Source organism: Drosophila persimilis, unplaced genomic scaffold (assembly GCF_003286085.1).
Source record: "Drosophila persimilis strain 14011-0111.01,24,50 unplaced genomic scaffold, DperRS2 tig00000579-arrow-pilon, whole genome shotgun sequence".
In the NCBI taxonomy this organism is placed as follows: Eukaryota; Metazoa; Arthropoda; class Insecta; order Diptera; family Drosophilidae; genus Drosophila; species Drosophila persimilis.
The window spans coordinates 1,990,492-2,006,359 of record NW_020825322.1 but is presented as its reverse complement, the minus strand read 5'-3'; the positions used below and the strand labels follow the sequence as shown (position 1 = coordinate 2,006,359).

At 47.8% G+C, this 15,868-nt stretch overlaps 5 protein-coding genes across 5 annotated transcripts; 3 read left to right on the top strand and 2 right to left on the bottom strand.

The window, feature by feature from the left end:
• On the top strand, nucleotides 1-985 carry LOC6598536 (transmembrane emp24 domain-containing protein 2). Its single transcript, XM_002023696.2, has 3 exons — nucleotides 1-220; nucleotides 293-627; nucleotides 692-985. Exons 1-3 carry the CDS (start codon nucleotides 79-81, stop codon nucleotides 839-841), a joined length of 627 nt encoding a protein of 208 aa, XP_002023732.1. The 5' UTR covers nucleotides 1-78; the 3' UTR covers nucleotides 842-985.
• Nucleotides 986-1,242: 257 nt separating this feature from the next.
• On the top strand, nucleotides 1,243-3,070 carry LOC6598537. Its single transcript, XM_002023697.2, has 3 exons — nucleotides 1,243-1,520; nucleotides 1,574-2,698; nucleotides 2,758-3,070. The coding sequence occupies exons 1-3, from the start codon at nucleotides 1,281-1,283 to the stop codon at nucleotides 2,938-2,940; spliced, it is 1,548 nt and encodes a 515-aa protein (XP_002023733.2). The 5' UTR covers nucleotides 1,243-1,280; the 3' UTR covers nucleotides 2,941-3,070.
• Nucleotides 3,071-4,808: 1,738 nt separating this feature from the next.
• Nucleotides 4,809-7,346, bottom strand: LOC6598538. Its single transcript, XM_002023698.2, has 2 exons — nucleotides 5,828-7,346; nucleotides 4,809-5,734 (listed from the first exon to the last, which is right to left on the bottom strand). The coding sequence occupies exons 1-2, from the start codon at nucleotides 7,018-7,020 to the stop codon at nucleotides 5,446-5,448; spliced, it is 1,482 nt and encodes a 493-aa protein (XP_002023734.1). The 5' UTR covers nucleotides 7,021-7,346; the 3' UTR covers nucleotides 4,809-5,445.
• Nucleotides 7,347-8,573: 1,227 nt separating this feature from the next.
• LOC6598539 lies at nucleotides 8,574-9,468 on the top strand. Its single transcript, XM_026990403.1, has one exon. It carries the CDS (start codon nucleotides 8,633-8,635, stop codon nucleotides 9,353-9,355), a length of 723 nt encoding a protein of 240 aa, XP_026846204.1. The 5' UTR covers nucleotides 8,574-8,632; the 3' UTR covers nucleotides 9,356-9,468.
• A 101-nt stretch (nucleotides 9,469-9,569) lies between these two features.
• Nucleotides 9,570-14,217, bottom strand: LOC6598541 (structural maintenance of chromosomes protein 3). The gene is made up of 5 exons (XM_002023701.2): nucleotides 14,175-14,217; nucleotides 13,998-14,112; nucleotides 13,767-13,906; nucleotides 10,572-13,691; nucleotides 9,570-10,502 (listed from the first exon to the last, which is right to left on the bottom strand). The coding sequence occupies exons 1-5, from the start codon at nucleotides 14,187-14,189 to the stop codon at nucleotides 10,290-10,292; spliced, it is 3,603 nt and encodes a 1,200-aa protein (XP_002023737.2). The 5' UTR covers nucleotides 14,190-14,217; the 3' UTR covers nucleotides 9,570-10,289.
• Nucleotides 14,218-15,868: the final 1,651 nt, after the last annotated feature.

Sequence of the window (15,868 nt, the reverse complement as noted above, 5' to 3'; positions counted from 1 at the left end):
AAACTACGTGGCTGCGAACGGGATTGATGCAAAATAAAGCATTTTGCTAGGGAAAAACTACAAACTTAAGATAACAACATGCAACCAACGCTCGCCAAGCTGCTGCTGACTTTGTGTGGCCTTTGCCTGCTGGCCACCGCCGGCCAGGGCTTCATAGTCAGCGTAGATGCACACAACGAAGAGTGCTTTTTCGAGAACGTCGAAGGCGGTACCAAATTTGGTGAGTGGCAGTTCTCCGCATAAGCCTGAAAGCCCTGCCTCAACTATTAATCTCGTTTTGTTTAATGCTCAGGCGTCACTTTTGAGGTAATTGATGGCGGCTTCTTGGATGTGGACATTAAGATCAGCGGCCCCGAGAACCATGTGATGCACGAAAGCGAAAAGGAGTCGTCCGGCAAGTACACGTTTGTGGCTCCCGCCAAGGGCACCTACACGGTCTGCTTCAACAACGAGCGAAGCAGCATGACCCCCAAGCTGGTCATGTTCTCCATCGACGTGGGCGAGGCGCCGCAGCGTGCGCCTGGCGCTCCTGGCGAGGAGGAGGTCGGTCACACCAAGCTCGAGGACATGATCCGTGAGCTCTCAGGCACGTTGACCAGCGTCAAGCACGAGCAGGAGTACATGCACGTAAGTCGCGCCCCGCCTGGTCTTTTCAGTAGAACGCACACCTTTACTGATGTCTTTTTTGCAGGTTCGCGATAAGATCCATCGATCGGTTAACGAGAGCACCAACTCCCGCGTGGTATTGTGGTCGACTTTCGAGGCCCTGGTCCTGATCCTGATGACAGTGGGCCAGGTCTACTACCTGAAACGCTTCTTTGAGGTCAAGCGCGTTGTGTAATGAAAACAAAACAAAGAGGAATGTAGCGGAGCGCACGCATACCACGAGGGGGGGTGGGTGTGGTGGGATGACTAGCTGTCTCAGTCTAATTTAAACGAATGATTAAAGTCTTTTTGTAATAAACCTTAAACAACAACAACAAAACACTAACAAGATGGGCATTCCCACACTGCCGCTAACAGCTGTTTGTCGCGACTGGTTTGTCGTGACGAGGTGAGGTCCACACCCTCGTCTAGCCTTGCCCTATGTTGAAGATGTCCTTTAAGTGCAGCCTGGATTTTCCACGCCTCTGCCTGGCTCGAATCATATTTTCAATCTCGAAAACTGCATTTGAATTCGTGCCCTTAGTGCGCTTTCCAACACTGCAGCAAACAGCTGCTGTGCTCAAGCCCAACAGCGCCAAGCGTTCTTCCCCCTAATTGGAAAGCAGAAGGGGGGTATGCGGTTTCCAGTGACGCGAATCAACCTGCTCAAATCGTTGCTGCAAGTCTTATCGATTAGTCGAGTCATGGCAAATACACGCGGTGCCACCTGCCAGACATGGCCAAAGGAGCAACCGGCCATGCCCAGAACAGTCACTGGTATTGGGCTGCTAAACCAGTGCCGGGAGGTGGAGGAGCCCCGGGTGCAGGTGAATCTGGACAAGCTCATGGCCCTATCGGACAAGTTTCCCGTTGAGGTAAGCGAAGACCAGCAGCACCATCTCGGGCTTACCTCCATTTCAATCTGCAGTTTCCGACCGACACCTGCCGGGTTAAGGCGCAGCCGGCGGGCCGCTTCGCGAACATTCAGCAGCAGGTGGCGTCCGCCTATCCCGTCATACACGAGCGAACCCTGCTCCTATACATCAGCTTCCTGGAGCACAAACTGGAGTTCGGCAACAGCCGGGAGAAGAGCGTATACAAGGGCATGTCTCTGGTGGGCTTTGTGCAGCGTCTGCTGAGCAAACGATGTGTGTGGTTCTTCGGTGGCGGGGACTACTACCGTCTGCTGGACGGTAGCGTTGGTTTTGAGGGCTTCGAGTCGGTGGGCAGCGCAACAGAAGTGCCACCTCTCCTGCTGGCCGACGTGCTCAGCTACGACGAGATCAAGCTGTCGGCCCTCCTCTATGTCTCCACGCACTCGGAGTTCATCAACAACGGACGACGGTCCAATGCCGGCGAGGTGACCCAGGACAAGAGCACCATCGAGAGGGAGGGCGTCATCGTGGGCCTGATCGGTGCCCGCTTCGAGCGTCCCCATGTGATGGAGTACCAGGACATTATCATCTCGCCCACACAGAACATTGAGGCCAATGGCTATGGCTTCGACTCGACCGAGAATGCCACTCGCGCCTCCGACTACCGGCGGCTCTGGCGCGGGTTCTATGAGGAGCCGAGGGACTTTAAATACACAGAAGCCGCGGTGGATGGGCAGCGTTTCTCATGTGCTGAGCCCGGCGATCTCATCTTCGACAATCTGATCATGAAAAAGCGGTACGCCATCAGCTTCGACACCCTGCTGCTGGAGGCCCAAGCCCGTGGTGTGGCGGCAGGCAAGCCCGCCTACATCCATGTCGTGGGCATCGGTCTGGGCGTGTGGAAGGTAACCGAGAAGCAGGAGGAGCTCTTCTTCCAGGCCTTCGAGGAGCGGCTGCTGGCCCTGGGCGATCGCCTCACCCACATCGGGGTGGTGCATTTCTCGTGGTTCCACCTGGAGCGGGTGCGCAGCCTGCACGACGGCGCCACCATGCCGCAGACGGGCATCCGCATACGCATCTCCGCCCGCAATCCGGCCGACAAGCTGGACGAGGACATGCTGCCGGTGGTTACCTATGCCTGGGATGGCAATGCCCTGCCCGGCAATGAATTCTGGGCGGTAAGTGACTTAGTTGTCTCTCTCCTCTCCCCATCCCATCTCACTGAACGATATTCCAGGGAAATCTTGTCGGCACTGGCGATCCAGCGGCCGCCTGTTCGACACTCATCTCGGAGCTGCAGAATCCCCACATCAATGCGGACTACATGAGCGGCCACAACCTGCACATAGCCTCAGTGGAGCACGGCCTACTGCACATCGGGGAGTACGCCCGGCGAGTGACTACCACTGCGGATGGATAGCGCATTAATCCCACTATCTCACGTCCACAATCTTCCAGATTCGTTATCTATTTTTAAGTATTGCACTTGATTTGTATCAGCTTTCGAAATGTCTTTTCTATAATAACCATTTATACAATTCCATATCTAATGCATGGCTTCTATGAGATTTTGATCAAATTTAGGTTAGCGGTGAGCTGAGTTCTTATTAATTATCTATATAAATGATATATACAGATATAGAGACACAATTTAGATGCATTTTATTCGAGCTTTGTATCTGGTCCGCATTTAGTCCACAACCAAAATATATCCCTCCTTTGCTTGTCTAGGAAATGGGATGGGACCCTCTGCACGTGCCAACTGTAGGCTTCACGAGCATCCTCAGCAGTGGGTTGTACCCACTGTTCAGTGTTCCTTCTTGTACTTCTAACTTTCTGCTATAGGGACTGGGGCTGTGACATCCCGAGGTTTTCTTTTATTTCAATCGTCAGCCTGCTCCAATGATTTCGGAAAGATCAAATCCTTATCGCCTTGCAATATTATAAATATTAATAAACATTAAATGGAAGCCCCAACTGCTCTCTCATGGATATCATCGTTAAGCCCAGCCAGAAATACGAATATCTGTGTGAAATATTATCATTAGACACTAGACGACTTTTAAACATTAAACAAATTCTTCGCTGGAAATCATTCATGCCCATTAAAATCATGTGTAACATGATCGATCATGGCAATTATTCAAAGGAAGCGCATGGGTATCATCTTCACTTAATCCAAACAAAAGTCTAGACAGGGAATCGGATTTACTTTACGGATAAATATCATTTGAGGAGAGACTTTAATCAAAACAGAAACAAATATCGAGCTGAAATCTTTTTTTGCCTGAGAAAAAGTATCATTTCTTATGAATCAACCCACATATATGTGCAGTACATGCCAAATACTCTTGTATTTGTTTGAAAGGGTCATGAAAGGGCCCGCATTTGTAAGAGAATTTGAATGAGAAAATGATAAATAGAATTGTTTGTGTGTTCGCGTTAACCATTATTGATTCCGTTTATTGAAATTGAATAGAATTATTGGCTGTCAAACGACAGAAATATATATGATATTATTGTATGGTATTTTTTTTGTATATAGATAGCAACAATTAACACAAATTTCCCCCCCGTTCTGTCCATTGTTTATCGTCAATGATGCTATGCCTATGATAATTATATGGGAGTCTCCGGTACAATGCAATTCCGATTTACTCCCCGTAATTCTCTTTCGATTTGTAACATTTGTTCATCTTGTTGTTGTTGTTGTTGTGTGTGTGTTTGTGTGTGTGTGATATATAATATATATATATATATATATTTATGCTAGTCAACTTATGAAATATATAAATCGCTTTTCTTTATGTGTGTATACTTTGGAAACATCATATATCGAAAACAATGATATAACATTCACAACAATTTATGTATTTTTAACTATTATAATAATATTATTTATGTATATTCAACTATCTGGGTTACCATACTATCAACAATACGCTCACGGTTCTCCCCCTAACAACATCATCATCATCATCCAGAAAAGAGGAGCTATATGGAGTACTGGGAATCTAGCCCTTTCTTACTTTCTTTCATTTTTCTTCATTCGATTTGTAGCACAAATTTATATGTACAAAATGGGGGGAGCTGTGTGGTGTGGAGGGTATACCGTGTTCATATATATATAATATATATCTTATATATCATTAACGTATAGCATATATCTTCAAGTTTATCTTTTTTCTTTAGGTAATTAGTGCGAGAAACAGTACGTTACGGTATTAAAATCGAAAAAACGAGCACACACACACAGCCACAATGGCCAATATGTGTGTGTGTGCCTCACAAATACATATGTGTATGTGTATGTATGTCGTATGAATGTTTGTATGTAGTATGCTTTAGTCAAAAGGTATAAGTAGTAGGTAGGTATCGTTAACTTTATAGGATATACATATGATAGTATACATATATGTATATGGGATGGATAAATCCAAGTATATGGAGTGGGGTGTGGGGCGTATGGGTATATATAATAATGTTTCATTTTGTTGTAGTTCTTTGTAAAAGGGAAAATGGCATAAATGGATGCTTAAGACAAAAGGTTTAAGTAGGTATCGTAGGCTTCGTAATATTATGAGTACTACATATGTATATGTTGAGGGATGTATGGCATGAGATACGATTAACCTTCAATCAACAGAGGAAGGATATGGCAAAAAAATGTTATGAGGATCCGTGCTCTCAAAAAAAAAATAAGTTTAAAATTAATTAATTAATTAATAGTAGAGTTTTTGTTCTATATAAATATGTAATGTTTTAACAGCGATAACAGGAAATCCCTTGTCTTTCCAAATTTATTGTACGTGGTACGTCGTTCTTTGGAGGATGCTTGAGGCTGGTGTGGTAGAGGGTGGGCGGCGGCGGGGGGCGTTTTACCCAGCGCCAGCGCTAGCGCCAAACCCCTCCTATACCTATTACCCTATTCATCGAAGTCGGCTATCATGAGACCGCGTTTGCCAAAGGCCCCCATACCCATCCCCATGCCCATGCCCATGCCGACGCCTTGGTGTGGCCCATCTATGCCATCGAACAGGTCACTGGTAGCAGAGCTATTCAACGAATTGAGCGTCACATTAAACGATCCACCGCCGGTGCTGGTGTGGAAGCGCTCCTGCAGCTCCTGCTGACGCTTCAAGCTGTTTAGCTCATCCCGCAGCGTCTTATTGGTCACACGCAGCTTGTCCGCCTCACGCAGGCCCTCGCGCAAGCTGCATATACAAAATATACGTATGTATGTATCAGATGACATGACCCTTTCCTTTCCACTCTCCCGTTCTCGTTATCGTTCTTTCTCTACTCACTTGTCTATCTCGCCCTGCATGCTCTTGATGTACTCACAGGCCTTGATCAATATCTGCGACTTGGAGTCGTTGGGCGGCGTCCGTCCATTGGCGCTCGGGTTGATTCTGAGGCCGGGACTGGTGCTGGCCTCGCTGGTGCTCGAACTCAGACTGATGCTCACCGACTCCATTTGCCCACTGCTGGGGGGTGGTGGCCTGTAGCGGCTGCCCTCGGCGGGCAGCATCTCCTTCAGCTTGAAGATCCAGCAATTGATCTTGTCGCGACGTCGCCGCTCCACCTCGTTGTGCGTGGCACGGCGCTTATCGTCCCGCTTCTTGTACGCATCCAATTTAGAGGTGGCAGTGGCTGTGGCAGACACCGTAGTACCAACCGCACTGGCCGTGCTGGCTGCTGCTGCTGCTGCTCCTCCCACATGCGTCTCCTCGACCAGCTTCAGAGCACGCATTTTGCTTGTAGATGTGGCGGCTGTAGATGCGGCGGCTGCTGCTGTCGCCACTTTGGCTATCGTTGCCGCCACAGATTGATTTGGTTTTGGTGTTCCTGCTGCTGATCCTGTTCCTGTTGATGTCGTGGTTTCTGGCGTTGCCGTAGCATTTGTGAAGGGATGTGAATGCCCGCCACTGCCGCCGTTACTCACGTACAGAATATTCGTGGACGATGTGCATAGCTTATTTACAGTGAGACCACAGCGGTCGCTCATCGAATCCGGCTCCAGTTTGATGGTTGCCTTTGGCGGAATGCTCTGGGTTTGAGTGTGCGTCTGGGTCTGGGTCTGTGTGTGGGTATGGGAATGGGTATGGTTGTGTCCACTCAGCTGGATGGGCGAACTGATTGTGGTGTCCTTCACCAGATAGATCTCACAGCCAGTGGGCAGCTGTAGGTTGTTCGGCAGCAGTGAATTCAAATCCATATCGGGCTCCTGCTTGATGGCATAGTACTCCTGCGACTCATCCGAGTTCTCGTCACCGCAGATGGTCAAAAGGATCTGGGCACCGCCGCTGCCATTGCCGGCGCTGGTGAGAAACAGGCTCTGGCCATTGCCAAACGAACTGGCTAACAAAGCATCGGATAGCTCGGCTGTCGTGGTCGTTGTGGCAGTTGCTGCTGATCCACCTGCTGCTCCAGTAGCCAGGGCCGTCGAGGCAGCTAGTTCCAGCCCCAGGTCCAGACGTTGGCGTTTCTTGGCGTTCATAGCGTCGACCGACGATCGACTGCTGCTTTCATCTGGCAGGCAACGAAATCTTCTGCTTATGTTTCTCTGTTTTTGTCTACTTTCTCCCGCGCTCCGTTCACGTAACTCTAATCGGGAAGGGAATCCGATCGGATAGGTCCAATTGGAGCTTTTGGTTCCCAGGCCCGATTCGCGCTGGCACTTGTTCTGCGCTGCGGGGATGCTATGCTGCCTGCCTGGCTGGACCCGTTGCTGCCTGGATCTGGATATTAACTGCCGCGGTGGTTGGCCACCAGGTTCTTCGCGATTAGAGGGCTCAACGGCGACTTTTTACGCATTTGCGTTGCCATTTAACAACTCGATTTGTTAACAACAACCAGTGTGATGAAAAACCGAACTTAGCCCACTCAAGCCCCCTCTTTTTAAATAGTTCAACCACTTGAGGTAAATGGCGGAAAATATTAACGATTGTAAATTCTTCTTGCAGATCCATGCCATCTTTGCTCTGAACTTAAAAAAAAACAACGAAATCTTTCACCTGAATTGCGCTAAAATGATTATATTTGAATTATTTTGGGTGGAATATTAAAATTCCCCCTTGGCTTGCAATGGGTTAATCGTTAGCCGTCAAGGATTGGAAACCATATTCCTCGATTTTGATGTTCCGTGGAATATTACTAGTTAGATGAACCTTCAGCCATACCCACATAATTTTATACGATTAATGAATCGACTTTCCACTTAACTGGTTTAATTGAAATACTTCTTTTTATTGTATCTTGTCTAAAAAAAGGTTTAAGCAAAATAGTTCAAAAAAAATAGTCGCAATTTTGTCATGTCAATGTTGCTGGATTTGAAGACTTTTTGCTTATCAACCGTATGGACTTTTGTATACCCTATTTGAAGATACTTTTCTCCAAACTGTTTTTAAAACGTAATTAATAAGGAAATTTTCAAATCTCAAATTGAGATGTTTAAGACGTATTCAATCATATGATTAGCTTCCTGTATACAAATCCTGATCGCGATACTCATACTTGGTCTCCACAAGAAGGCAACAAAGTGCAAAATATCGTTTTTGGAGCTTGGGGTAACAAACATTACCTCAATTCTATAATATACATTTCCCCAGGGTATGCAGATCCGCGCCATGTTACGGATAATGCTGCTCGCTTATGGGCGTCTATGTCTAACGTACCGTGGCTATCGACAAAGTGTCACCACTATCGATAGATACAACGCTAATTTCATAATGTATCGATAGCTATCGATATTAAAATAACGTCGGTTAAGAGGTGTGTGACCTACAGAGGGGAACCAAATCGATCGAACTAGAGTTAAAAATTGATTTTGAAAAAAATGCCATATAACTATTCTTTTAACCATTAGGCAATTTCAAGAAAAATGTATCATATTATCGAATGAAACTATTTTTATTTAACAATTCTTAATGAATATGCTATGAAAACAGTAGCCAACTGAAAAGTCCATTGGGCCAATACTTGTGTTCGTCACTGTACCCATATATCGATATATCAATATAATATATAGTATATATATATAGCCGACCAGGAATTGCCGCAAAGAAGCCCCCACCCACAGTTGTTGTTGCCTGAAAACCGGCTTTTCCTCGATGGCCAACAGTAATAAGGGGAGTGCAGCTGCTGGACACGGACACGGACACAGTGCCGGTCCCGGGCCTGGGGCCGGCTCGGGTATTGGTGGCTCCTCGAAGCTGTCCCTCTGCCTGATCCACTTCGTCTTGGCCATCAGCTCGGGACTGGGACTAAAGCACAGCATTGGCCGCTATGCCCAGGCCGCCTTTGGCATTTTCTTTGGCCACAGCCTGCTGTGTCTGCTGCGGCACACACACCCCAATCCCGGCACAGTGCAGCGCCTCATCTGCGACAAATCGCGCCGCTACGCCTCGGTGCTCTTTATCACCCTCATCATCGGCGAACTACAGCACCTGAACAGCCGACTGCAGTTGGGTACGATTGCCGGCGCCGACTGGCAATGGATCTCCGTGATGCTGTGGTCCACCACTCTGACACTGGCCATCAGCAATCAGTGCCTTGGCGGCCGTAGCGCCTTGGGGGCAAAGATCGTGCAGCTGGATGCCGCCAACCTGGGGCTGTGTGTCGTCTGGAACATCTACTGTCTGTGGCACATTGCCATCGTCGATGAGTTCTGGTGGTCGCTGGGCCTGGCCCTGCTCGTACTCATGAATCACTTTGTCCTGTGGCGCCTGCCGCTGCAGTTCAAGATCACCCAACTGGAGGTCGGAACGGTGGGCATGTGCTTCTCCGTCATCTTTGCCATCAATGCCATTCAGGAGCAATTGGATGTCAGCTGAGAGCCACTGCTCTTGCCCCTTTTGATAACACCTCCCGTGACATTTAAGGTTTCCGATTGATTAGGATTTGTATGCGTTTTGTAGTAAAAATAAATCATAAGATGATTGAAAAATCCGCCTTCTTTTAGCATCCCATCCAGATGTCTTCAATGGAGTTTTTGGAACATTTTCCTGGAGATCTGCATAGGCAAAGGCCTTTTCGGTTAAGCTTCTTGTTTCGTATACGATTTAAGTGTTCCAACCCCATGCTCTTTGCTGATGTACTAGTCTCTGCACGGGTGTCCCACAAGTTGGCCAAAAAGTATCTTCCAATGATTATGCAGACGGCCAGAATCTGGCAGGGCAGCTCAGCGATGCCTCGTCCAACGAACTGTGGCGATGCGCACCATAGGCTGGGAGCGAGAACCAGAAGGCAGGTCTGAAAGCAGCAACGGTGACCGTGGGCAGGCAACAATCGTCCTGCCTGAATGCCGCCACATTGTACTCCACGAGCTGGTTCAAATCGGTTCTCATCCTCGCGGATTCCTTAACTTAAACAGGCCCTTCGTCTGGGACTTAAACTATTTTTAGTACACGTTTTTATTGTTATTGTAAATCTATTTAAATTTATTTCTATATGTGGTGTGTGGGGGGCATCGGAGCTACTCTGGAAACTCTCATTCTCCTTGTCTGTGTGTCTATATCTATATATATTTATATATCTTTATCTGTATCTGTATCGGAATAAATAGGAGACGGGGGGCTGGGACACAAAGAACGCGACAGAGGGGGACTGGACTCGAACTCGACGACATCTTAAAGCGAAACTAAATCGAAGAGGTTAAGGAAAAAAGTATAACATTGAAAAATAATAAATCATAATTCATATCTCTGGTAGAAAAAAATGTGAATAATCCGAAATTAGTATGATACGTGTGTCCTAGGTCCTAGGTATCTAGGCATGGGTGTTGTCATCCTCCACAAAGTCCTTGGCCTGCTCGCGGGTCACACAGTCGATGTGGCTGACCTTATTGCGGAACCGTACGCCGTAGAACTTGTGGGCATTCTCGAGCAACTCCGGCCGGAAAGTGGTCGTAATGAACTGTGCCGTGTCGCTCAGTTCGTGGATCATGTCCGCCACCGCCTTTCGATGCATGGCGTCCAGGGCCTGTGCCACAACGAAATCACAGATCGTTAAAAAATGGTATACAAATTGTTGTTTTCAAATAGACCTCACCTGATCGATCTCATCGAATAGATAGAACGGAGCTGGATCGCATTTTTGTATGGAAAATATGAGGGTCAGGGCGACCAGAGATTTTTGCCCACCCGACAATTGATTCATTTCCCGCATCTCCGCCTCGATGCCGGTGAAGGAGACGCGTATACCGATGCCCGTGAAGGCATCCGAATTGGCCACCTCCTTTTGCATTTCCTCGCCCTCGTTGTCCTTCGTCTTGAGTATCAGATAGCCGGCGCCCATGGGCACCAGCTTCTTAAAGACCTTGGTAAAGTTCTGTGCCACCTGACGGAAGGTGAACTGTATGGCCTCGACCTTTTGCATCTCCAGCGACTGGATGAGCATGTGGATCTTTTGATCGCCCACGTCCAGCTCCTCCTTGCGACGGTAGAGCTTCTCCTTCTGCTCGGAGAAGCTGAGGAACTGATCGAGTGCCTTCTTGTTCACATGATTGTACTTCTTCAGATGCTGATTGGCCTTCTCCAGCTCCTTGAAGATGTTCTTCAGCGAGATGCGGCTGTAGTCGGCATCCACCAGCGGCAGGGCGCCCAAGCTGGCTATCTTCTCGGTGCACTCGTCGATCTTTTGATTGAGCATGTTCTCCTTGGTGGTCCACTTCTCCAGCTGCTTGGAGTCCTTGTTGATGTTCTCCTCGGCCTCCTTCTCCTTGCGGACATGCGTCTCCAGCTCCAGCTGGAGCTCCTTCTGCATCTGCACGGCCTCGTTCACCCGCTTCTCGATCTCCTCCAGATCGGAATTCACCTTCTTGATCCGCTTCTCCGCGGACACCAGCTCCGTGGTGCAGTTGTTCAGCTTGCGCTTGCGGTCCTCCACCGAGATCTCCTGCAGGGCCTGAATCAGTTCGTCCCGACGCCGGAACAGATTGTTGATCAGCAGATTGTCCAGCTTGTTCTTGCGCACCTCGAACTGCATGCGCTGGGTGAAGGCCTCCTTGTTCTCCTGGTTCAGGCGACGAATGTCATCGTTTAGCTGATCGATCTCGCGCTGATCCTGCGAGGAGAGCGTCGACTGCAGCTCCTGCTTGAGCTCGGCCTCGAGACTGACCTTGGTGCTGTCCATCGACTCCAGCGAGGCCTTGCACTGGGCCAGCGAGCGCTCCTTGGGCGCCCGATACTGCTCGATGCGCACCAGCTCCTCCTTCATCAGCCGGATCTCGCCCTGCACCTTCTCGAAGACATCCTTCGACTTGCCCTGCTTGGTCTCTGTCTTCTGCATCTCGGACACAATCGAATTGATGTTGTTCTCTGTGGACTTGAGCTCGTTGCGCAGCTTGCTCAGCTTCTTCTCGAACTCGGCGATCTGCTGCGAGTATTCGGTGCGCTTCTTCTGCATCTCCAGGCGGGAGCGTGAGGTGTTAAAGTAGCCGCCGGTGAGCGAGCCCTTCGACGACACCTGATCGCCATCGAGGGTCACACAGTCCAGGCCCGTGCTCTTGGCCAACTCGGTGGCCCGCTCCAGGTTGCGGCAGATCAGGGTCTTGCCAAAGATATACCGCAGCGCCTTGTCGTGCTGTTCGTCGTACTTGAGCTTCGATATCATTGGTATGGAGTCGGGATCGTCGGGATAGTCGTGGATCTTCACCTGGAGCCGGTTCAGGGGCATGAACGTCACCTCGCCGGGCAGCTTCAGCTTGTTCATCTCCTTGAGGATCTGGGTGCCCTCGTATTCGGACTCCACAATGTGATGGAACAGCCGATTGGCGGCGGTCACCTCCACGGCCGTGTAGATGGTCTTGTCGCAGCTGAAATTCTCAATCACGGGGCCGTAGTAGGCGCGTGCAATCTCTGCGGACTGGCCGCCACGCTCCACAAAGCTGTCGAGGACCTTGCGCACCGAATCGCAGCCATTGAGGATCGGTTTGCCGGCCATGCTGCGCAGCGCCTGGTCGGCGCGGGAGAGCTCTTCCTTTTGGGTCTGCAGCTGTTGGGTCATCTGGGTCTCCTTGCGCCAGAGTTCGTTGCGCATGGACTGATGCTGGTCCTTGGTCTTCTTTAGTTCATAGTACTTTTTGTTGTGCTCATCGATCTGGAGGCGGAGCTGCTCCAGCTCGGAGGAGTGCTCCTCGATCTTCTGGCCCAGGTCCTTCTCGGAGGTGGCATCCTTGCGCAGATCCTCCACCAGCTTTGAATGGTGATTGATCTTGTCCTTGGTCTGCTTGCTAATCGACTTGAGCTCGTTGTGGATCCACTTGTCGCGATCCTCGCGCGACGAGAACTGCGAGCCCCGGCCCTGCTTTGCGTACAGCTCCTTGCGCTTTTGCTCTTTCAGCTGCAGCTCGCGGGAACAGTCCTCCTCCTTGCGCTTCATGGCCTCGTATTTGGGCTTGACGTCGTCCAGCTCCTTTTCGCGCTCGGCTATCGTCACCTTGAGGTTTTTCAGCTCCTGATCAGCCCGCTCCTTGGACTTGTTGTCGCCCTGCACCTCATCGTTCAGATCCACGATGGTCAGATCCAATTTGGTCTTTTCGCGCAGCAGCTGCTGTTGTTCGGTCATCAGAACGGAGCGCTCCTCCTTGGTGCTCTGCACCTTCTTTTTGGCCTCCTTCAGGTTCTTTTGCACATCCTTGATCTTCTCCTGCGCCTTCTGGATCTCAATGTTGTACGTTTTCTTCTTGTCGGAGGAGGATTTGCGCTGCGTGAGCAGCTCGCTGAGGGCCTTCCTGGTGTCCTTCAGCTCCGTTTCGTAGCGTATGTACTCGAGGGTGCGCCGCGTCTTGTCCCACTTTTGGTACTCCTTGAGCTCTTCCTTCTCCTCCTCGAGTGTCTGCAGCCGATCCTCGATGGTCTTCAGATACTCGGAGATCTTCTCCACCTTGCTATCCGTCTCACGCAGCAGATTCAGCGACTCCTCCTTGCGCTCATCGTACACACGCGTGCCGGCCACCTCGCGCAACAGCTTCAGACGATAGGAGTCGGCTGCGGTGGCCATCTGATTGATCTTGCCCTGTTTCACAATGTAATACGGATTGGAGCTGGAGAAGCCAGCCGATTCCAGCAGATTGACCACCTCATTGCGCGGCACCACCTTCTTGTTGAGGAAATACTGATCCTTCTTGGCCCCAATCACGCGACGCAAGAATATCTCCTCCTTGTCAATCTTTACATAGACACACACACGCATGGAAAATCACTTTAGTTGCATGAATACACAGCGAAACATCCAGGGACTTACCGGCACTCGGTTGTCCGTGTTGTCAAAGATGATCTCCACATAGGCGGAGATGACGCGCGCCCCCGTGCCCTCGTGCAGCAGCGATTGTCGCTGCTCGGGCCGCAAATGTGTGAATTCATCGCTCAAAACGAATTGAATGGCTGGGAAGTGGAAAAACACAAACGATGGAATCAGAAATCAGGAATCGGTAATCATCCAGTCGTTAGGTATGGTCTCTATCTGTTTTCTCACCGTAGAAGAAGTTACTCTTGCCGGAGCCATTGCGTCCGACCACAACGTTGTGACGCTTGTCAAATGGTTCCACCACCGTCTGGTCCTTGTAACTTTTAAAGCCTTGTATAATAATCTGGAATTCGATCGGAGTTCGTTGTAGCCAGCATGTGGGCTTGTGCAGCACTGTTTACCCACCTGCTTGATGTGCATTTTATTATTGTAGACAACGATTTTTGCACAAAATCGCGCTCTTTTTGTTTACAACAAATACATAAATAATGCCCAGTAGAGGTGGAGAACTATCGATGTCACTATCGACACTATCGATGGTAGGGCACTATCGCGCTACTAAACTATCGATGGTTCAATGGTTCGATAGTGGGCGATAGTGGACGATAGTATTTTTAAAACAATCGATATTGGTCAATAGTACCATCGATAGTGGTCGATAGTCGTAATAAAAATGAGTGTTTTTAAAAGTGTAAAAAGACGGTTGATTCGATGCTAAAAGCATTATTAACATTCTAAATGCAATATGCGGTCCAACTAGAAGGTAAAAATAATAAAAGTTAAAAAACTCTGTATGTTGTTCATATATTTGTATTCTTAATATATATTTAAATTTTTGTATTTCTTGGATTCTGTTGTATTGTATTGTAACCAAAGATTTGTATTTAAAAACAGCGGAACGTTTACATTTTCTTCCTTGAGCCTTGTTCGCTTATCAGAGACAATTTGCCCGGCCTTGCTAAAAACCCTTTCCGACACCACAGAAGTAGCTGGGATGCATAAATATTTAAATATCAATGATTTTAGTAATGGAAAGTCTGTTTGGTTGACCTGCGATTAAATTAAAATAAAATAATTATTATAAAAGTGTCGATTATTTTATATATTATTTTTACCTTAATACATAATAGAGGATCCATTTCTTGGGGGGCAAGGTCTCTCTCCAGATACTGCATTTTGATTATGATCGCATCCGATCGCACATTCCTTTTCTTACTAATGGATCGTTGGTTCAAAAAATCATTAAAAATGAGTCCTCTGTTGTAGTGTTTGCTTCAACATCCAAGTTAACAGGGTTTTCATTATTAGCCAAATTGACCAATTCATTTTCAAGAAAGACTGAAGCTTGTTCAGCATTTGAGTTTAGCTGAAATCCATCTTTCTTGAAGCGCGGATCTAATATCGTGGCCATCCTAGTTACAGTCCGTTGCTCATATGTAGATAGGCGTTTTTTTATCGACTCCAATAAAGCATTTTTCATATTTTCCCCTATTTCAGTTTTTAACTGTGTTGAAAGATTTTCGACATGACGATAAAGTCCATATGCCAATGGTATTATCAATGAAATTGTCACATATTTCCCACCAGAAATCTTTTCGGAAACTTGCTTAAAAAATTACAATATTTTTCCTAAATCTTTCAAAGTATTTATATCCTCGGCAGTAAATGGTAGCGGTGCATTTGTGGTGGATAATAACACACTAGCAATGGATTCATGAGTTGCTTATATTCTCTGTATCATAATGAGAAAGCTGTTCTATATTCTCTGTATCATAATGAGAAAGCTGTTCCATCTTGTTGGGGTTTCCTGCAACAAAGTATATGCGAAATGTTCCTGAACTAATTTTAATTTTTCTTTCGCAATATATATTTGAAAAACCTCACTATGGTTTTACATTTTGAAAATAAAGCTTTTGAAACATCGTCATGGTCAAGCTTTAAACCATCTTGGACCACCAAATTAATTGTGTGGGCGCAACATGGCAGATTTTTTATCTTTAAGTTTTCACATGCTTTCAGCATTGAGCTGGCATTGTCAGTTACAATACAAAGCATTTTATTCAAGACGTTCCAAGATGTCAATATATCCTTTAAGGTAC